At 36.6% G+C, this 17,223-nt stretch overlaps 2 protein-coding genes across 3 annotated transcripts; one reads left to right on the forward strand and one right to left on the reverse strand.

The window, feature by feature from the left end:
- The first annotated feature begins 6,307 nt into the window (after nucleotides 1-6,307).
- On the forward strand, nucleotides 6,308-15,930 carry LOC145233571 (uncharacterized). The gene is made up of 3 exons (XM_080098326.1): nucleotides 6,308-7,229; nucleotides 7,567-7,635; nucleotides 15,194-15,930. The coding sequence occupies exons 1-3, from the start codon at nucleotides 6,434-6,436 to the stop codon at nucleotides 15,367-15,369; spliced, it is 1,041 nt and encodes a 346-aa protein (XP_079954452.1). The 5' UTR covers nucleotides 6,308-6,433; the 3' UTR covers nucleotides 15,370-15,930.
- On the reverse strand, nucleotides 8,956-11,581 carry LOC145233572 (uncharacterized). 2 transcript variants are annotated; one of them, XM_080098328.1, is made up of 6 exons: nucleotides 11,329-11,581; nucleotides 11,172-11,262; nucleotides 10,983-11,112; nucleotides 10,158-10,357; nucleotides 9,625-9,698; nucleotides 8,956-9,289 (listed from the first exon to the last, which is right to left on the reverse strand). In XM_080098328.1, the coding sequence occupies exons 1-4, from the start codon at nucleotides 11,550-11,552 to the stop codon at nucleotides 10,347-10,349; spliced, it is 456 nt and encodes a 151-aa protein (XP_079954454.1). In that variant the 5' UTR covers nucleotides 11,553-11,581; the 3' UTR covers nucleotides 8,956-9,289; nucleotides 9,625-9,698; nucleotides 10,158-10,346. The 2 variants fall into 2 exon arrangements, with proteins under 2 accessions (XP_079954454.1, XP_079954453.1); XM_080098327.1 differs by lacking the exons at nucleotides 8,956-9,289; nucleotides 9,625-9,698; nucleotides 10,158-10,357 and having other exon boundaries at nucleotides 10,941-11,112.
- Nucleotides 15,931-17,223: the final 1,293 nt, after the last annotated feature.

Below are 17,223 nucleotides of genomic sequence, written 5' to 3' on the forward strand. Positions count from 1 at the left end.
CTGCGTGGCAATATTCAAGGCGTCACAAACCCATAGCGATCAGGCGTCTTAAGCCTTCCCATATTTATTCATTTTCTTACGACAGTTTGGCTCGTTCCTGAAGTATAATTCATTTCTTACGTATGCTAATGCATAAATCGTCTTCAACATACGATTGCAGTAACATATATTGACATATCACAGCTGTAACCTTTTACAGCACACTTACATCCATCGTTAGTATTGAGGAGAGATGCTTCAGACAGTGGCGGCTCGTGCCTAAAATTTGTGGGGGTGCTGCTCAAAATTTTAGCCTTTATTGAACATATATAAGTTGGCAATATATAGAAAACCTACATTTATAGTTTTCTAGCCATTGTTTTGTGTAGAAAAACAAGTAATACAAATCTTAATTAGCAACTCCATTGTGACGTAATTTTTGTTACGCAATAATGTACACGAGTGTAAATAGCAGACGGCATCATTTGTGTATTTTGTTTACTTGCACAGCGACAGCTAAACTGTTTAGCCTAAACACAATAACATGCAGTAATAATGTGGAACAAAAACACACGTGACACAGAAGCGGTTGTAAATACGGTAAAACACAACAAGAATATAGAAAAAAAAGTAATGATTCGAAAAAGGTCGAAGTATTTCAGTTCGACAACATTTAAAAAATGGTCATATTTCATTTAAGTTACCTTATGATCACAGTCAGCGTTTTCAACATATTATATGACCTTCACAGATTATAATTGTCACACAAAAAACTAGCCATACAGCTGTTTATTGGTATCATAACTGACAAATTTAACAACCACTTTACATTTGTGTCAGAACTTGTTTATTTTAACATCTTTTTTTGAATTTTTGTGTACAGACTATTATTTGTCTTTCAGATTTTTAACTGCTATAATTGCTGCTTTATTTGCTGGCAAATAGCTTATAATTGCTTTTTTAAGTGCAAAACTCCTTGAAGCTTTAAAATTTACAACACTCTCACTTAAATTTAAACCATATTATTAAACCTTGTGCTTCCTTTTTACAACCAAAATGAATCATAAAGTTATAGTTTGGGCATGATAATTGATAGCTTCTTCCTTGATTCCAAATGACAACTGAGAAACTGTTTTTCTATTTAGTAGTACTAGCACTGCAGGTGCAAGTCTTTTGGAAATAATGGTGTTCCTAACAAAGGTTTGCATCCAAACTGTTTTGCCTTTGAAAGACTCATGGAAACAGCAAAAAGGATTTTTCATCCTAGTAATTTCACTTGTCAAAACATCATCTAGATTATTTTCAAAGTAATCATGAACTTCAGATCTACAGAAACATTTTCATTTCAGTAACTAGTATTTCTTTGTCAACAATAGGATGTGCTTGGTGGTCACTACTAGCTTGTCTGTAGAATGTTCATTCTTAAGACACACTTCCTGTGAAGCAATTTAGCAGCTACTGTTTAGACAAACAGTACATGTCCATTATATCAATACTCATCTTTTTCATCATGTTCACGTAAGGGAGTTTCAAAGTTTCCACAGAACAAAATGCAGTCTATTATTTTGGACAAAATTTCACGATTTTTTACCACTTTTTTGTTGTGTTCAATAATTGAAAGTCTATATACGCCTCACTAAGTTTTTCCTTAATATTTACAGTTCCCAAAAGTGAAAGTGAAACATCATTGCCCACATGCTTCTTTGACTTCTCATGTTTTTCTGCTTTCTCACCTATTTTGGCTACATTTGTAAAACCATCTTTTGTCCAGCATTTTTTATCACCTCCAAACAGCAAAAATGGAAAACAGAACAGTGCATTTTTAACTTCACAACCACGAAGCCATTTTTTCTTTTGATACCATTCAGAATTAAAACTGCGTATATATTTCTTGTTGTGGCTCATTCCTGGCTGACAAAGTTGAATATCAGGCGTTGGACGCCCTTTTTTCTTTATACTTACCTTTTCAGCACTTGATAACTGCGAAATCTTAAGTTGCTGAAGCTCACTTACAGTCACCGAATTAGAATCTTGAAAAGCCATGATTAACCTTTCAATCAAAAACTGTAAAAATGATTAAAAAAGAATAACTGTCGTACTGTAGGCTACTCATTGTCGAACCTGATGGTACACGTGATTTGCTTTGGCACACAATAAACGCGGAACAGACAACTACTTCCGGGTGCCCAGGTCACACGCTACGTGATTGGTGGAGCTGCGCGAGCCGCAGCACCCTGGCTCCTATTTCGCCCAGCATGTAGCTTTTCAAAGTGCGCATGCGCAGAACCGCAAAACGTCATGAAACGTCAGAAAACTGGAGCTGCAGTTCCAGCATAGATATACATTAGTGTCCAAATTTTTTTTTTTTTCAATGAAAAAAAAGGTGATTAGGGCGGAAATTATGCTTATTATTTATTGATAAGGAATAAAAAATAAAAATAATGAAAGTTATTTGTAATATTATGGTAGGTTTATTAAGTAAAAATATCTAGGGGGTGCTGCAGCTCCGCAGCACCCTAGCACGAGCCGCCCCTGGCTTCAGACGATTTTCTTATATTTCTGTATATACCTACAAATTCCCTACAAACTTTGTTGTATAGGGCAGGGGTCCGCAAATACTTTTTGGCGCGACCCTATAAAAAAATTGCTCTACATTCTCGCGACCTGTAAGTTTGTGGAATTTTGTTAGCATGTAGGCCTAAGTTTGTGGAAAATACTAAGGAACTAAATATCAATATTAGGATGTTATATGCTACCGTATTTACTCGATTGTAAGCCACGGCTTATATTGTTTTTTACCTGCCGTTTGTGCGGCTGTATAATCAGCGCCTTGCATATTTATTTTATACCGGTATTGTTTCTACACTTTAACGTTTTAATTTTTGGGGGGTTCAAAACTTGCATGTACAGATTATACGTCGATATACGTCCCGTTAATGAGTACAATTATTAACGTGACTAACAAACATGGGCAAAAAGTTGTACTACGTAGCGTGCGGCATACAATCGAGGGCGTCTTACATTATTTTTTTGACACCTCAACATCTGGCTTATAATCGAGGGCGACTTATAAACGAGGACGGCTTACAATAGAGCAAATACGGTAAACAAACGTATATTAATTCTAACAAATGAGAACGGTGGTCTCTGTGTTGAGAACACAACAAATCAATTTGAGGTTTAATTTGAGAGACGGCAAGCCGAAGATCTTTCTCTACTTCTAGCCTTGATCTGTATTTGCTTTGAATATAAGGTATTGCAGCAAAACGCATGACTGCTTGCACAGGTGCGCTTAACTTATTGCATTGTTACATAGGCTGTATGTAACAATTACATAGTCATATGTAACAATGCAATAATAATTAAAATGTTGAAAAAAGCCGAAGTTCATTAATACTGTAGATGCGATGCTTTCATGCTTATATTCATGGAAAATTTTGAAATATTTCGCGACCCAGACTGGAAGGTCTCGCGACCCTAATTTGGGTACATTTTTTTATTTGCGGACCCTTGGTATAGGGCAGGGATGGCGAACCACTGACCCGCGGGTCACAATGTGACCCACCACGTGAATTTTAGTGACCCACTTGTGGTTTCAAACATTTATATCGATTACTATTACTATAGGTAGGGTTACCAGGTTTCTAAGAGTAAAAAGCAACATAACAATTAACTTTAAGTCCTTTGCCAGATTGCCTATTGTCTCAAAATACAGATTGTTGAGTCAATTGTGAGGCAACAGATGTGTTTATTTAAACGTACAACTTGAAACGATTTTGTTGACGCTGTTCGGTTCCACATATTCATGCGAATCCTTGTTTTAACACATGAATTTTATAAAATCGAGTGATATGACTGCTGCGTGTATTAAGCTGAAAACTACCTAGGATTGCAAGGTTTGCAAAGAAGATGCAGCAACAAGCTTCTTAGCATTGACATTGACATGTAATGAAATATGTGACCCACTTTGTTTTCTTTCCGAATTTTGATGTCATGTTTGACCCATCCAACTAAAAAGGTTCGCCATCCCTGGTATAGGGCAATGCTTTGTCTAATACGAGTGGAAGTTAAGCTAGGGTTGCCATTCGTCAGGATTTTCCCTGACATGTCAGGGAATTTAGTGTTTAAATCTGCGTCAGGGAGAAATGTTAAAATGTACCTAAAAGTCCGGAATTCAAGAAAAAATATTTGTATATTTTATGAAATTAATGTACCAACGGAGAAAGTTTCTAGCAGATAGCTGCAACCGCGTCTATACCATGAAACTAATGAGGTAAACTGGCGGCGCGCACGTTACTTATACAGTTTGATGTGTGTGCGCGCGTAACAATACCTGTTTGTTACTAGATGTTTAATGTGTGTGCGCGCGTAACAATACCTGTTTGTTACTAGATGTGCGTTAAATACACAAATAAAAATCCGCGTCTCAAGAAAACACAGCATTCGATGCTACATGAGAACGTGGGAAATTTCCTTAACTGTGTACCTATTATGCAGGGAACTAACAACTAAAAGTCGAATGCGTGAGACATAACAACATTTTTACAGTGGCATTTTTCTTCAAATTTAAAAAGGTCCTTGTGACTCCCAATCGTTTAATTTTTTTGGTTAAAAAAAAAACTTAACTAAACAGAAGCCTGCGCAGAAAGTTAATTGACAAGGATCAGAGTATCGTATCTAACGTTTTCTCGTGTCGCCGTCCGTGTGACTTCCCAATATTCTAATTTATTCCGGAGTAGAAGTGTTTGGATCGCAAAAATGGTCAACGCAGCGGTTCTAGGACTGGGGTCCGCGGTCTTTTAGGGCATTTTGCGGGGACCTCGAAAAGGTGGAAGTAATTCTATATCCTTATTTGGCGTCAGTTTGTGCAACTGGATAAGTTGAAATCAAAGTTCAAGTGAGAATCGACCGTCTCCATTGTTAAACAATAGGCTTTATTGCATGACAACTAACAAAAATGCAATTGTTCGCGCACAATTGTAATGTTTTTTCACATTTGGACATCAACACATTTGGATTTCACATTTTCACATCAACACATTTGGACTTAAAGTTTGAGAAAAACTGGGTTCACGCAACCGAGATAAATCTTGTCAGGGATTGTGTTTCATAAAATATGGCAACCCTAAGTTAAGCCGGCCCAAACGATTCGAGAGTGCCAAACCATTTTCTTGGTCTTGATTTAATTTGTTGAAGCCGAACTTTCTTTTAGTTGTATTCTTGAATAAATCCAACAGCAAATATCACTTTTACAAAATCTAGTAAGAACTACGATTTAAAGGCGAAAAACACACTATTTGTACCACGCAAAGTATTCCATGCAGACTTTGGTACCACCCACTTTCCTGTTCTACCCACAATACAACGGTTACTTCATCACAAATTTTATTTTATTAAAGATACTTTGAAATGAGCCACAGTCTCAAATCATATTTGCCCTTTTCGGGTGCTAAAATCTGCTCGTAATAAAAACATAGACATTGATGGCGATGAGACAAATACATAACATACAGGTAGTGGTGAGATTAAATTTTTTTGAGCCAGTTCTGTTACAAAAAGTTCATTGACAGGTACCAGTAGGCTATTGCTATCCGGTTCGCTGATTTCATAAAATTTCGTGAGACGGTTCTAAAGAACCGGTGAAAACCGGCTGAATGCGAACCCAACACTGCATACAGGGCAAAAATGTATAAAAGTAGACTTGGTACCAAAACAAGGCATTTCGATAAAACCAAAACTATTTGTTATTTTTGTTTTAAGTATAGAATTTAACTGTTTTAAGTAAATCTCGCCGCCACATCTTCATCTGCCTATTTGTCACATTGTTTTGTAGAAATAGCAAAACAGATATGACGAACGTTTGGTCGAAATTTCTAGTAAGCTAAAAATCATGAAAACAAGAGTGTTAGTAAATGGGTGGCTTTTAATTTAACCAAACCTTGCCACTTTTTACATATATATTTATTGGCTCCCATATGCACTTTTTATACATAGATGCAAAGTAATTTTTTCGGTTAGAATATTAAACGTAGCCTAGGCTACTTTTTTCCAGTTTAACATAAAATGAAACTTGGAATTTACAAAAAAACGGCATACGATGACCTTTCCTAATACATGCAGTTTACTTTGAAACAAAATTAACCGATTGGGCACCGGTTACATTCGTGGCTGTCGTTGTACAGATCAAACACATGACTTATGTGAGCGCACAAAAACCTCGTAATTTTGAGGTCGACGTCCTCGAGGTCAAGCTGTTAAGCGGCAACGAAGTGCCTAAATATTTACACAGTCCACGATAAAACAGTGCTTATTCCGCCTTCAGTCAAGACTAGACATTCAGTCATTATTGCAAGGCTAGGTTGATTGTCTGTACAGCGACAATCAGTTGTTCTTCGCCAAACAGAGGACTTTTTGTACACGGCAACTGCATATCGATCCAGTTGCCAAAGTAAAGATGCTTGTTATTAAAGCCAGTTATGACCATGGAAGTTTTCATCAGCCACTGACGATTCCATACATGCCGCAGCAAGGAAGGTTTTTTGCTCCAAGTCCACCAACGGAAGAAGTGTGGGCAAATTGTCTTATTCCTACTCAACAGGACAAGTTTCTTAGGAGCCAGAGGGATTTAGCTTTGTTGCAGCATGATTTAAACTTTCAGCCAAAATTGCGACCTGCTAGATCTACCCGCTATAGCCCATACGTACCAAGTCCAATTATGTCAGATGATGCTCAACGCCGTAAACAGGAAAATCCTATACTGCAACGATTACTGAAATTGGACAAAGCTAAAACCGTTTATCAAACTCTCCCTTACGACAAAGCTGGAGGCGGAAGCAATAGTTGTTTTCAAGATGGCGACGCTTTTTCACCTAAGACGGCACCGACGATGATATCGCCTTATGTAACGGCACTGCTGTGGCGGGTGATGTTCAACACTGGCACATTCATTCAAAATATTGTAAAGTTGCATGACATATCGCCAAAGAACCAACACGGCATGATCTACAACTCATGGGCAAACCTGATGCTGATCAACATTGCCCAGCAAGTTTCGCATTCGAAAAATTACTCAGGATTTTCGAACCCAGAATTAAACATAGATAGTGTTATGAAGATTCTTAATTCCTCTATTTTGTGTGACTGTAAGGAAACAGCATTGGCAACCCGCAATTTCCTCAATCGTTGCGTCAAGTTACACATCACCGAAACGGAGTTCGAATGCCTGAGACAAGCTTTATTTTTCAACAGCGGTTAGTAAATTTTTAGTCACGGTTTAATTGTTAACACGAAAATTACAAGGTCAAATCAGTTACGAAAAATAGAACGAAAAATGTGTGGCTGTATTGGTTTAAAACACCACCTAGTCATAGTGGTACTCCATGCATAATTTTAAAATTGGGGACAACATGGCCTCCTGAGTCAGGTCACTACCTGTTCCTTACCTTCACCGTATTGGGTTTGTTTGTGTTTAATTAGCTTTTACTCCGTCTAAAATACGACGAAATAGAAAACGTCGATCATCATCGTGTTTTATTGGTCAGGTTTTTTGCAAATTTTTATGATACAAATGTGCTTTTTTGCGTTAAGATGATTTAACTGTTCCCAAAGAAACGGAACCGGCACCAGGACAACAGCAGGCTACCGACTATTCCTTGGGTGAGTTGCACGTAATCATAAAAAAAAACGAGTATTTGTCCAGTTATAGCCTGAATGCAGTGTTCTAATGAACTGTGTTCAACCCCGTACGGAATTTGAACGCAGTTTTCGGCAACATGTTTTTTTCTGACTGGCGCACGTAATTGCAGTTAAACATTAGCTAATCCTGGTGGAGAAAAGAAACACATAAAATCAACCAAGTCTTTGTTGACCTGGCGGGTTTATAGCACACATTGTTCAAGGACAACAAGGATCATTCTTCTTGTCTGGTGGTTCTCAGAAAGGGCCAGTTTTCTTTTAGTGAGATTCGAATAAACGACAGTTGTTAATGCCCAGTTAACATTTCGTGATGATTCATGTAAAAAAGTAAATCACTAACTTTCCAGGAGAAAAAAAGTAATAGCCTAAGTAGATTTGTGCCACAACACATTTTGTACAGAGTGAGCACAATTATTCTTGTTTCGTTTTTCTTTTTCCCTGGTAAAAATAATAGCCTGCTGGCAACAGAGTAATATTTATAGTCCTATGAGCAATAATTAGTGGTCGAAATAAGTCGAAAATAAAGTCAAAATACGCAACGTCGAAATACGCAACGGTTTTTATTGACCAACATCGATGATAGCAGAAATCTCTTTCCAAAATGTTTATCATAAAAATGTCGCAACGTGTTTTTGCACGGTTTACAATTTGTTATTCATCCAACACAAAGTAACATAACATTTAACTGTCTTAATTTTACGTGCATTATTATTCCCTTACAAACAGTTTGTGTAAACATGTCCATCATGATTGCTTCATGTAGTATGTGGTAAAGTCACCTCGCCTTTTCATTTTAATTTTCGAATCTTGCCAGTCCATATGCTTTGTGGTTTCCTTGTTACTGTGTTAACTAGTTAAGTATTTTTTTGACCAAAATGCTATTTCTACGACAGTTCACAAGTAAGTTCATAGCATAAGCACAAGTCAAGTCCGATTTTGACTATATTGTTACTTCATTAAAATTGTAATTGTCCTAACGAGCCTACCTAACCGCCTAATGTGAGTCCCTGCCACATAACGCTTGTAGTAAAGGTGCACTGTAAATCAAAAAGGTGGAGTTTACAAAACCCGAGGGGTGGTCCCAAATTTCCAAGCGGTGTTGGAGAATTCCACCCCCTGGGTTGTGGTGGAAAACTCCACGCATGATGTTTAACACCCGCTGGTGTGGTGATTCACACCAATACCTGATGTTTACCCACGGTCATTAGCCTACATATTTTCCTGCTTACACCCCTTACATAGTCTTTTCCACTCAGAAAAAACAACAACACAAACATAGGATTATAAATCAAACAACATCTATTGAGGCACAAAGAAATAAATGAAACGAATAAAAAGGATTTTTTATGGTCTTCACACAAATCTAAAAGTGGTTGATAACCCTTTGTACAGACATTCCCCATTCACATGGCATTTTTAAAAGGAATGCCAAAAGTTGCAGTGTTTTTGTTAAATCCTTTGGAAAGCAAATATCAAAAATCCAGTAGGCACTAATCATAACACTGATTGCACTGCTTAGATCATCACACTTGCACAATACTTCTTTTTGGAACAACACTTTTGTATTATTGGTCATCTTTACAACAACTAGATAGGGTGTTGTTGTTGTATCATTCTGAAAAAGGGCATTGTCAACTTAACTATATCACTGCAATAGTTATAACTATATTACTGCAATAGTTTTGACCTTATCCATTACAACATAAAATTGAGATTTCTTCGGCATTACAATTTATGTACACTACACCCTTTTTTAATTTATGTACACATTTATGTACAAATTATACACAAAAAGTACTTAGGGGTATTTTAAAAATATAATTGAATTGATGATATTACAAAAATACAAGAGTGTTTGCTGACATATACGGGAGTTAAAAATCTTTGACAAAAAACATTAAAGTACACTTACAAAATAACAAAATTAAACGAAACATGTTTTTAACTTACTTCACTGTTAACGATATATGCAGACTGTTTTTCATTGAACAAAATAGGCAATTGCTCTATAACCCTTACATTTCCTGTAAAACAGCAACAAGTTAAAAAAATTTAAACTTGTCAAAAAAGTTATATTAGTAAACAGTGCATTGTGACAGAAACATCATGCAAAATGTCTGTGGTGTTATGTGTCCTTATTTTGTATTGTGCATAGTTATGTCTAATAACTGCAATGTGGGTCAATATTGTTCTAACTTTTCTTTATAGCTACAACATGAAATGAAGGAAAAATTGTCTTGTAGAGCAAAAGTTAAACAGGAAAACATCCAAATAACTTACAACAGGCTAGTTTACCTTCGGCAGAGCATCCAGGTTAATAAGATTTTAGTTTTTTGTTTAGCAAAGTTTCCAGACTGGCTATAATAGATTTGTCCATACTTTGAATAGCATTGACAATGCTAAACCCCAAAACCGTTTCTGCTTGTTCCAGTAAGAAGAAATGCTAACAAACTAAACATGACTAAATGCATAAAATTACTTACTACTGAAGAAAAATGTAGTGCTGGATATCGGTCAATAATTTCAGCAATAGTTGATTGGCCACCATGTACTTCTTTTTTTCTTTGATCAAAAGTTTTTGCCATTCGGTCAAGTAGTATTTTCTCATCAACTGTATGTTTTTGCATTCTTTTAGCATTTCAGCTACATGGTTAGAGATGCTGTGTTCATCCTCAGACCCATGCTAAAAAGCAGTGTTTCATACCGGAACGGAACGAAACCAAATAACGTTATTCGTTCTGAGCAAATTATTTATTTCGTTATTTCGTTCTGGACCGATATTTTCATTTCGTTCCGGTCTGACCGAAATAAAATTATAACGGTATTTATCGGTATTTCGGTCTTAAAAAAGAACATTTCTTTGTGGTCTTTACAACTATTAAGCGAAAAAAGAAAGAAACTTGCAACACACAAAAATTATTGTCGGTAGTTGTTACGTCACATAACATTTGTCAATAATGGTCAAACGGATGTTAATTGTAGGAGCCTCAATTTTTATTATATCTTAACGGCGCGAAATTTTCAGCAATTGTTTCATGTCAAATGTCCAGAACGAAATACCGGAATAAAATATAACGGTATTTCGTTCCGTTCCGGTATTTTGAATATTTTTTATTTCGGTATTTCGTTCCGGTATTTGAGCCAAAAAATATTTATTTCGTTCCGGTATAACGTTCCGTTCCGTTCCGGTATGAAACACTGCTAAAAAGAATAACTTACAGATTTTTCTGACTGCAAATCAAATGAAAGTTAATACAAACCAGGACTATAATATCAAAAAAGTTTACAAATAAATCTGAAAAAAATACCTGGGATGATGTTGCATGGATTTCTGCGGAAAATTTGTGTCCATACTTTCGTTTCATTGCCATTAGGATTGTCGGTCATATTTTGTCGTTTATCCTGAAATTTTTGCCTTAAACTTTCAACCCAAGTTCCCTAAAAACATGCAAATGTGTTTAACTGGTAATTATAATTCCACTTCCCTAGTTACTTACTATAGGAGTGCTTGCATGCTTGTCAACCAAACTGGGGTATTTTTTTATCAGTTGAAGACAAACTGTTCTGCATTCTAGAGGCGAAGGATATCTAAAAGCAACACAGAAGGTCACCACAATAGGCTAATTACAACAACACAAGATTCACAGAACCTACATGGTGTGACACGCCATAGAATTAAATAAAGCCTGAATTATCCTTCTTCGAGCACTTGTGTTGCAACCATTTTTAATTGCCTCATTAACAAAGACAGGAAAAGCTGGTATCTTATATTCAGCTAGCCAATTAGAATGACCACTCAAATCTGACATCAACTCCGTATCCCCCAGTGTTGTATGCAAACTTGCTTCTTCTGAAACTGTAACATAAGGTTTTTGCATTTTTATTTCTAAATTATATATGTTAGTGATGGGACGATACCAGGTTTTGAAGCGAGTACCGATACCGAGTACGAGTACCACATGTATATACCTTCGATACCGAGTACGATTACCGAGTACTTAAGTGTAGTGTTGTGCTTATGTATATCACTGTCAAATTTATCTGCCATGGTCGGGGTCATAGGTGTAGACTATAGAGTTTTAAAAAATACCGGGGATGCGACTTTTGATCACCGACGCCGATACCTATATCATGTGCAGTATCTGTACGCGTATGGGACCAAACACCGATACCTTCGGGATTTAGCCTATCCCTATATAGTTTCTATCACATTGTTTGCAAATAGTCACTTGGCACAATTTCTTCGTGTGGTTTGGACGTTTGCTGTGCGTCTCATAACGTCTGATGTAAAGAAAGGACGATTTGCGGAATCAGCAACTTTAACGACGATTTAGTTCTCAAATAATGTGTTACGGCGGGCGATTCACGTTTTAAATATAGCCAACCATGTATTGTATACGCCTAAACTGAGGTCTATTCGGATCAAGTTTAGACCGTTGCAGTGCTTTGCAAACGGACATTACACTCGGCTTTTATAGTTATTTATTTTGCAAACGTTAGTCTATATGTCATGTTTGTGTTGCATTAAAATGTCCGCTTATTGCGAAACACCGACGTCTGTTCGATCAATGGCATGAGTTCAAGCGCATTTGTTTAGCTGGAAACACGTTCTAAAACCGACGTAACTTGAACAAAGATGCGATTTTGGTGTTATACAAAGGTCAAGGGCGGGGGGTGCCGCGCACTCTACGCCAGTGGTCGAGGTACAGGCGTGCACGCACACATGCTAAAAAAATATACGTAAACTGGCGGAACTTTTTTCCAATTTTGTGCTGTCCGAAGCAAATATTGGCAAAAAGTTGCCCGTATCTTACGGTGTAAATCGGCCATCGGTATTCGCTCGTTGGTATCGAAAACTGAGACAAAATATTTCGATACCGAGTACGAGTATCGATACCACTGAAATCGTTCGATACCATCGATACCGAGTACCGAGCACCGGGTACTCGTCCCATCACTAATATATGTTTGTGTATACCTGTGCTATTATGCAAAGTTTCAGTATAGGAATCATTACATAATGGCTCAGTGTCTGAATCTGAAGATGTAGTTTCGGCAACATTTTGACACACACAGGTTTAATCCACATAATAAACAACAAATTAGTTAAACATCATTGGTCAACTCATTAAAAAAGTTACATACCTTTGCATTGGACAAGTAACTTTCCTTTGTCAGGAAGTTCATCTACATTGTCAACATCCACCCAATGTTTATAGTCCCTGACGTAAAGTTGTAGTTGGATAATGTCCTTTATATTGAAAGCACCTCGAATTTTGCAATTAACTTCATGTTTGTTGCAGATAATTATCTTGTTGTTGGTTTTATACGTAACATGAAATGAGCAATTCATTTTTGTGCTACATAAGGCTTCTAATAAAAAGCATAGTAATTTACACTCTGTTGAGCAGACGTACATATTGTTTGCAATTCACTGTGTATACATCAAGTGGGCTGTGGGACAATTCATCACTAGGCTTGAAAAATAGTACTTCCTCAGTTACACATACATTGTAACAGTGAAAATGAGTAACAACACAAATAGGTTTTAACCAATAAGCACACAAAATTACCAATTCTTTACACACAATTATACAGAATTTGTTTGCAAAAAGTGGTATGTTATCTGCCATGTCCAAAATAAAAACATTACTTTGAGCATACATCACTCCATCTACTACAACACTTTTAACTGTCATTACGGCAGTATCCTCATGTACATTATACACTTGTTGCATACAACTGCTGACATCTTTTTGTAAATGTTTTACCCTGACAAAAAAAAAACGCTTAGGCTGCAGGGTTGCCAGGTAGTGACGATTGGATTCGGACAATATTTGTCTGAAAATCGGACATTTTAGGACAAAAAAAACTAGAGCGTATAATTGCAAACAAGGTATCAATATCGAGGTGCCAACAGCCATTTTTGTGCGCTTACGTTCCCTACACTCACAAGCGCGAGTTTTAGAAAAATGCAAAGGGGTTGACGTAAAACATGACAAACTTCCCATGTTTGACAAAAAAACGACATGTTTAAAATAATCATTGGTTTTAGCAACGTTAAAAAATGTTTCGTCAAGTTGCTGCTTCATATCACCAGAGATAACCGTTTATTACAACACATTTGCATTGTACACAACAATGGCCAGACATTCACTGGTAGGCAATTATGTGTTTAACGTCATAAACAAGGCACTCACCAAAACAAGTTGCAGTTTTAAGCCACGTTTTGTCGTTAAAAAGGTTTGCAACCTTCAAAAAATAGGATTTTCGGACATATAGCAAAAGTCGGACATATTAGGACAAAAAACTAAATGTCCTAATGATTTTTAGTCGTCGGACACAGCATGTGAAATTAGGCCAATTTATCGTTTTTTGTCCGAATTTTAGGCCACCTGGCAACCCTGTTAGGCTCACCTCGACTCCGAGTCCTGACGACAAAGACATTTCGAAACGTGGCCGTGGGTAATCCGTTGCAAATAACCGCGGGAAAACACAAAAATCTTATGCAATCGAAGTTTTATCGAACACTTTTGTTTTTGTGTACGGTAAACTACATTTGCAAACACTATTAATGTACATTGCAACATAGCAAAATTTTTAACTTCTTTCCGACCTGCTTGTTAAAATGACTTTTTAAACTTTTGGGTCTTTTTAACGTCATAACGAGGTGATACTTGAAGGCAGCTCAAAACTTAAACGCAATAAAGCGCTAAGAGTGAACATTGTTCTAATTGCCTAATAGCTGTTTTACATTAATGGAGAACACTTTAAAATTGGAACGTTTGCCGAAACATGCAAAGGTGGGAATTCCACACACAAATGCGTGTGATGTTCCACCATAACTGGGGTCGGAAAAAAATTTTGGGTGGAAAATTACACGTCTAGATTTTGAGGTGGCAATTTACAACACAAGGTTGGGTTTTTACAAGGTGTGGTGGTGAAATTCCACATCACATTGGAAAAGCACACCATAAGTTGTCATATCCCAACATATATTTGTAATTACCAGTTACCACCTTTTTTCCACCCCAAAAATTTACAGTGTGTGACTGCAGCGCGTCTATCATCCATCTACCAATTGTGCTCTTTACCTTGTCGAGATTTGAAACGTTTGAGCGTCGTGCAAGTTCCGGCTTGGTGAATATTTTTCCGCAATTGTATCGCTATGATTTGTTTTATGCGGCGAAATAAAATTACATCGTTAAACCAATTACAAACACTGCTTTGCCTAAATATTAATGCGTCATAAAACTCCATTTTTACCTTACTTGCTACAAAAAGCAGTCTTAGGTTACTTATCACTTCTAAAATCTTGATTGTTTCGTCCCATCCGAGCGTGATGAACTATAACTTTTTATAGTCAACTTCTTTTTAAATTGCTTGCATTCTTCTTTTGGCTTAACGCCTTATTTCGATAACTATCATGTGTTTTTTGAAACAATGGTTGTTAGTCTTAGCAATTTAATTGTAAAAGAAATTATTAATAACTCGGTAGCTTATCAATGTTTTTTTGTAGGTTCAGCTTCACAACATCGTCAAATGAGGGTCGCCGAACTATTTCTCTGTCTCTACACCTTGCGCGGTGTAAGATCCAAGAGGGTTGTTACACAACTCATGCAACCTCTTGTGGGTACGACAAATGACGTGGAAAGCTACTTAACGTGCAGCTTTCTCAACATACTTTCCCAGTAAGAGGACTGTTAAATTCACCCTTGTTCGTGTACGTATTTTCGACATGAAGTATTTACTACTTTGAAAATACTGTTTGTATGTCACATCGAATTTCAACTGCAGGTCTTATTGACCTGTACACTTTCTGTTTCATAATATGTTATCGCCGATTACTGTGTAAGACCTTCCGTCATTTGATGGTGAAATTTCCTCGTTTTGTCTCTCAGACCAAACTGAAGAAAAAACTTGTTTTGTGCGTTTTTTTAGTTAGGCTTTGACTCGTTTGCGAAAATTCGCTAACGTACTGGCATCGAAAACACAGTTCTGCAGTTAACGAGCGTTTAAATTATCCAACAGTTCAAATGTTTTGTATCGTTTCTTTTGTTGCACAGACTGCGCTTTTACGACGGTTTTCACAGCCGAAACAAAGTAGATTTTATTGACCATTTATCTATGCAACGTGTTTGTATTATATCTTTACTACCACTTTGTCGACAGCTAATATCAACTTTTGACGTTTTTTTCTACGTGTGATAGCTTGTTTTCTTCGCCAAACACGTAAATACGAAAAAATAAAACAATCCATTTAAAATGCTTATCTTCAAATATTTATTTAAAATTGGTTTGTGGTTTACAATATACGGTCATACGCTATTATCAGAAGTTTTTTATCACATTACTCTCTGGCCAACTGAAAGTTTTTTTTATGTATGGAAGAAACTTGGTTAAAGACTGTAGAATGTTAATTTCCAATTCATGAAATATGCGTTTAAAACGGTTCTAGATTCACGGTTCTTAAACTGGGGTTCTACTGTAGCCTATACTGGAAACGGTTGTTTACTTCATTTCCAAGCTACAAACGAAGCAAACGTTTGCGCATAAGTTCATTGTTGTTTTAGTCTTGTTTGTCTCGTATCAATTGCCCTTGAATCATTCTTGAATCGTTTAAATTTTTCCCACGCGAGGTTATCAGGGTAGAGCTACTAATATAGGAACTCACGCCAAGGCATGATAATTTCCGGTAAGTGGCGCAACAGAGCATTGACGTTTGCAATGGCAGTGATTGCTTGAGTCAGCAATTTGCCGCATACTGACCACTGATCTCTATAAACCCTGGATTGCGCTACTGGCCGTCACGGTTGAAGCAAATTGAAGCGTAATGGCGGCTGCAAAAGGAAGCCCCAAAAATGCATTGCGGGCAATGGGGAGAGAGTGGAAAAATGACGATAATTTTCATTTTAGGCATTTGTGTAGCGATTTTTGCAGATATGATTTGTAGATTAATAGGACGCATGTATTCCAGTGTGTAATAACCAATAAATATGCGTAGATTGATTGTGAGGTGTATGTATGTGTACTGGAAATTAAAACGTTTTTAAGTTAGTGTTGAAATAAATCTTTACTGAGTGGTAATCAATGTTTCTTGTGCAATATAAGTAATTTCCGTGCTTTTTTAAGTATTTAGGACTTAAATCCGACAAGACGGCTATTTTTTTCACACAAGGTGATGTGATACTTTGTGTGACATTACCTTGCTTATCCAAACTGCTGTTTTTGACTGTCATCAAACTCCAGGAAATTTTGAGGAACAAGTGGTTGGAACGTTTTAATTAAAAACGCAAAATAATAATACAATATTTCAACTATTTTGCTCAAAATATTTTTAACAGTATTTGACTTTTTTTCTTAAATGAGTGCATTTGATTTGGTTGTTTATTATCTAATATAAAATTGGTGTTATTATAAGATTTAAAAATTCTCATGAAGTTGTTTCTAAACATTTCAGACACAATCGGGTTTATGTTTCTCCAATAAGCAACATTAATTGTCTTAGGTAAAGTCCACTGGAAATGTTTTAGTCTCTTCCCACACCCT

Source organism: Phallusia mammillata, chromosome 6 (assembly GCF_965637545.1).
Source record: "Phallusia mammillata chromosome 6, kaPhaMamm4.hap1.1, whole genome shotgun sequence".
Lineage (NCBI taxonomy): Eukaryota > Metazoa > Chordata > Ascidiacea > Phlebobranchia > Ascidiidae > Phallusia > Phallusia mammillata.

Bases quoted from the DNA above. Each gene is read 5' to 3' on its own strand.
- LOC145233571 (XM_080098326.1), top strand. From the start codon at position 6,434: ATGCTTGTTATTAAAGCCAGTTATGACCATGGAAGTTTTCATCAGCCA. The intron at 7,230-7,566 runs GTTAGTAAATTT...TTTTGCGTTAAG, and splicing joins AGCTTTATTTTTCAACAGCG to ATGATTTAACTGTTCCCAAA. The intron at 7,636-15,193 runs GTGAGTTGCACG...GTTTTTTTGTAG, and splicing joins GGCTACCGACTATTCCTTGG to GTTCAGCTTCACAACATCGT.
- LOC145233572 (XM_080098327.1), bottom strand. From the start codon at position 11,552: ATGCAAAAACCTTATGTTACAGTTTCAGAAGAAGCAAGTTTGCATACA. The intron at 11,263-11,328 runs GTAGGTTCTGTG...TGTTGCTTTTAG, and splicing joins TCTATGGCGTGTCACACCAT to ATATCCTTCGCCTCTAGAAT. The intron at 11,113-11,171 runs GTAAGTAACTAG...GCATGTTTTTAG, and splicing joins AGCATGCAAGCACTCCTATA to GGAACTTGGGTTGAAAGTTT.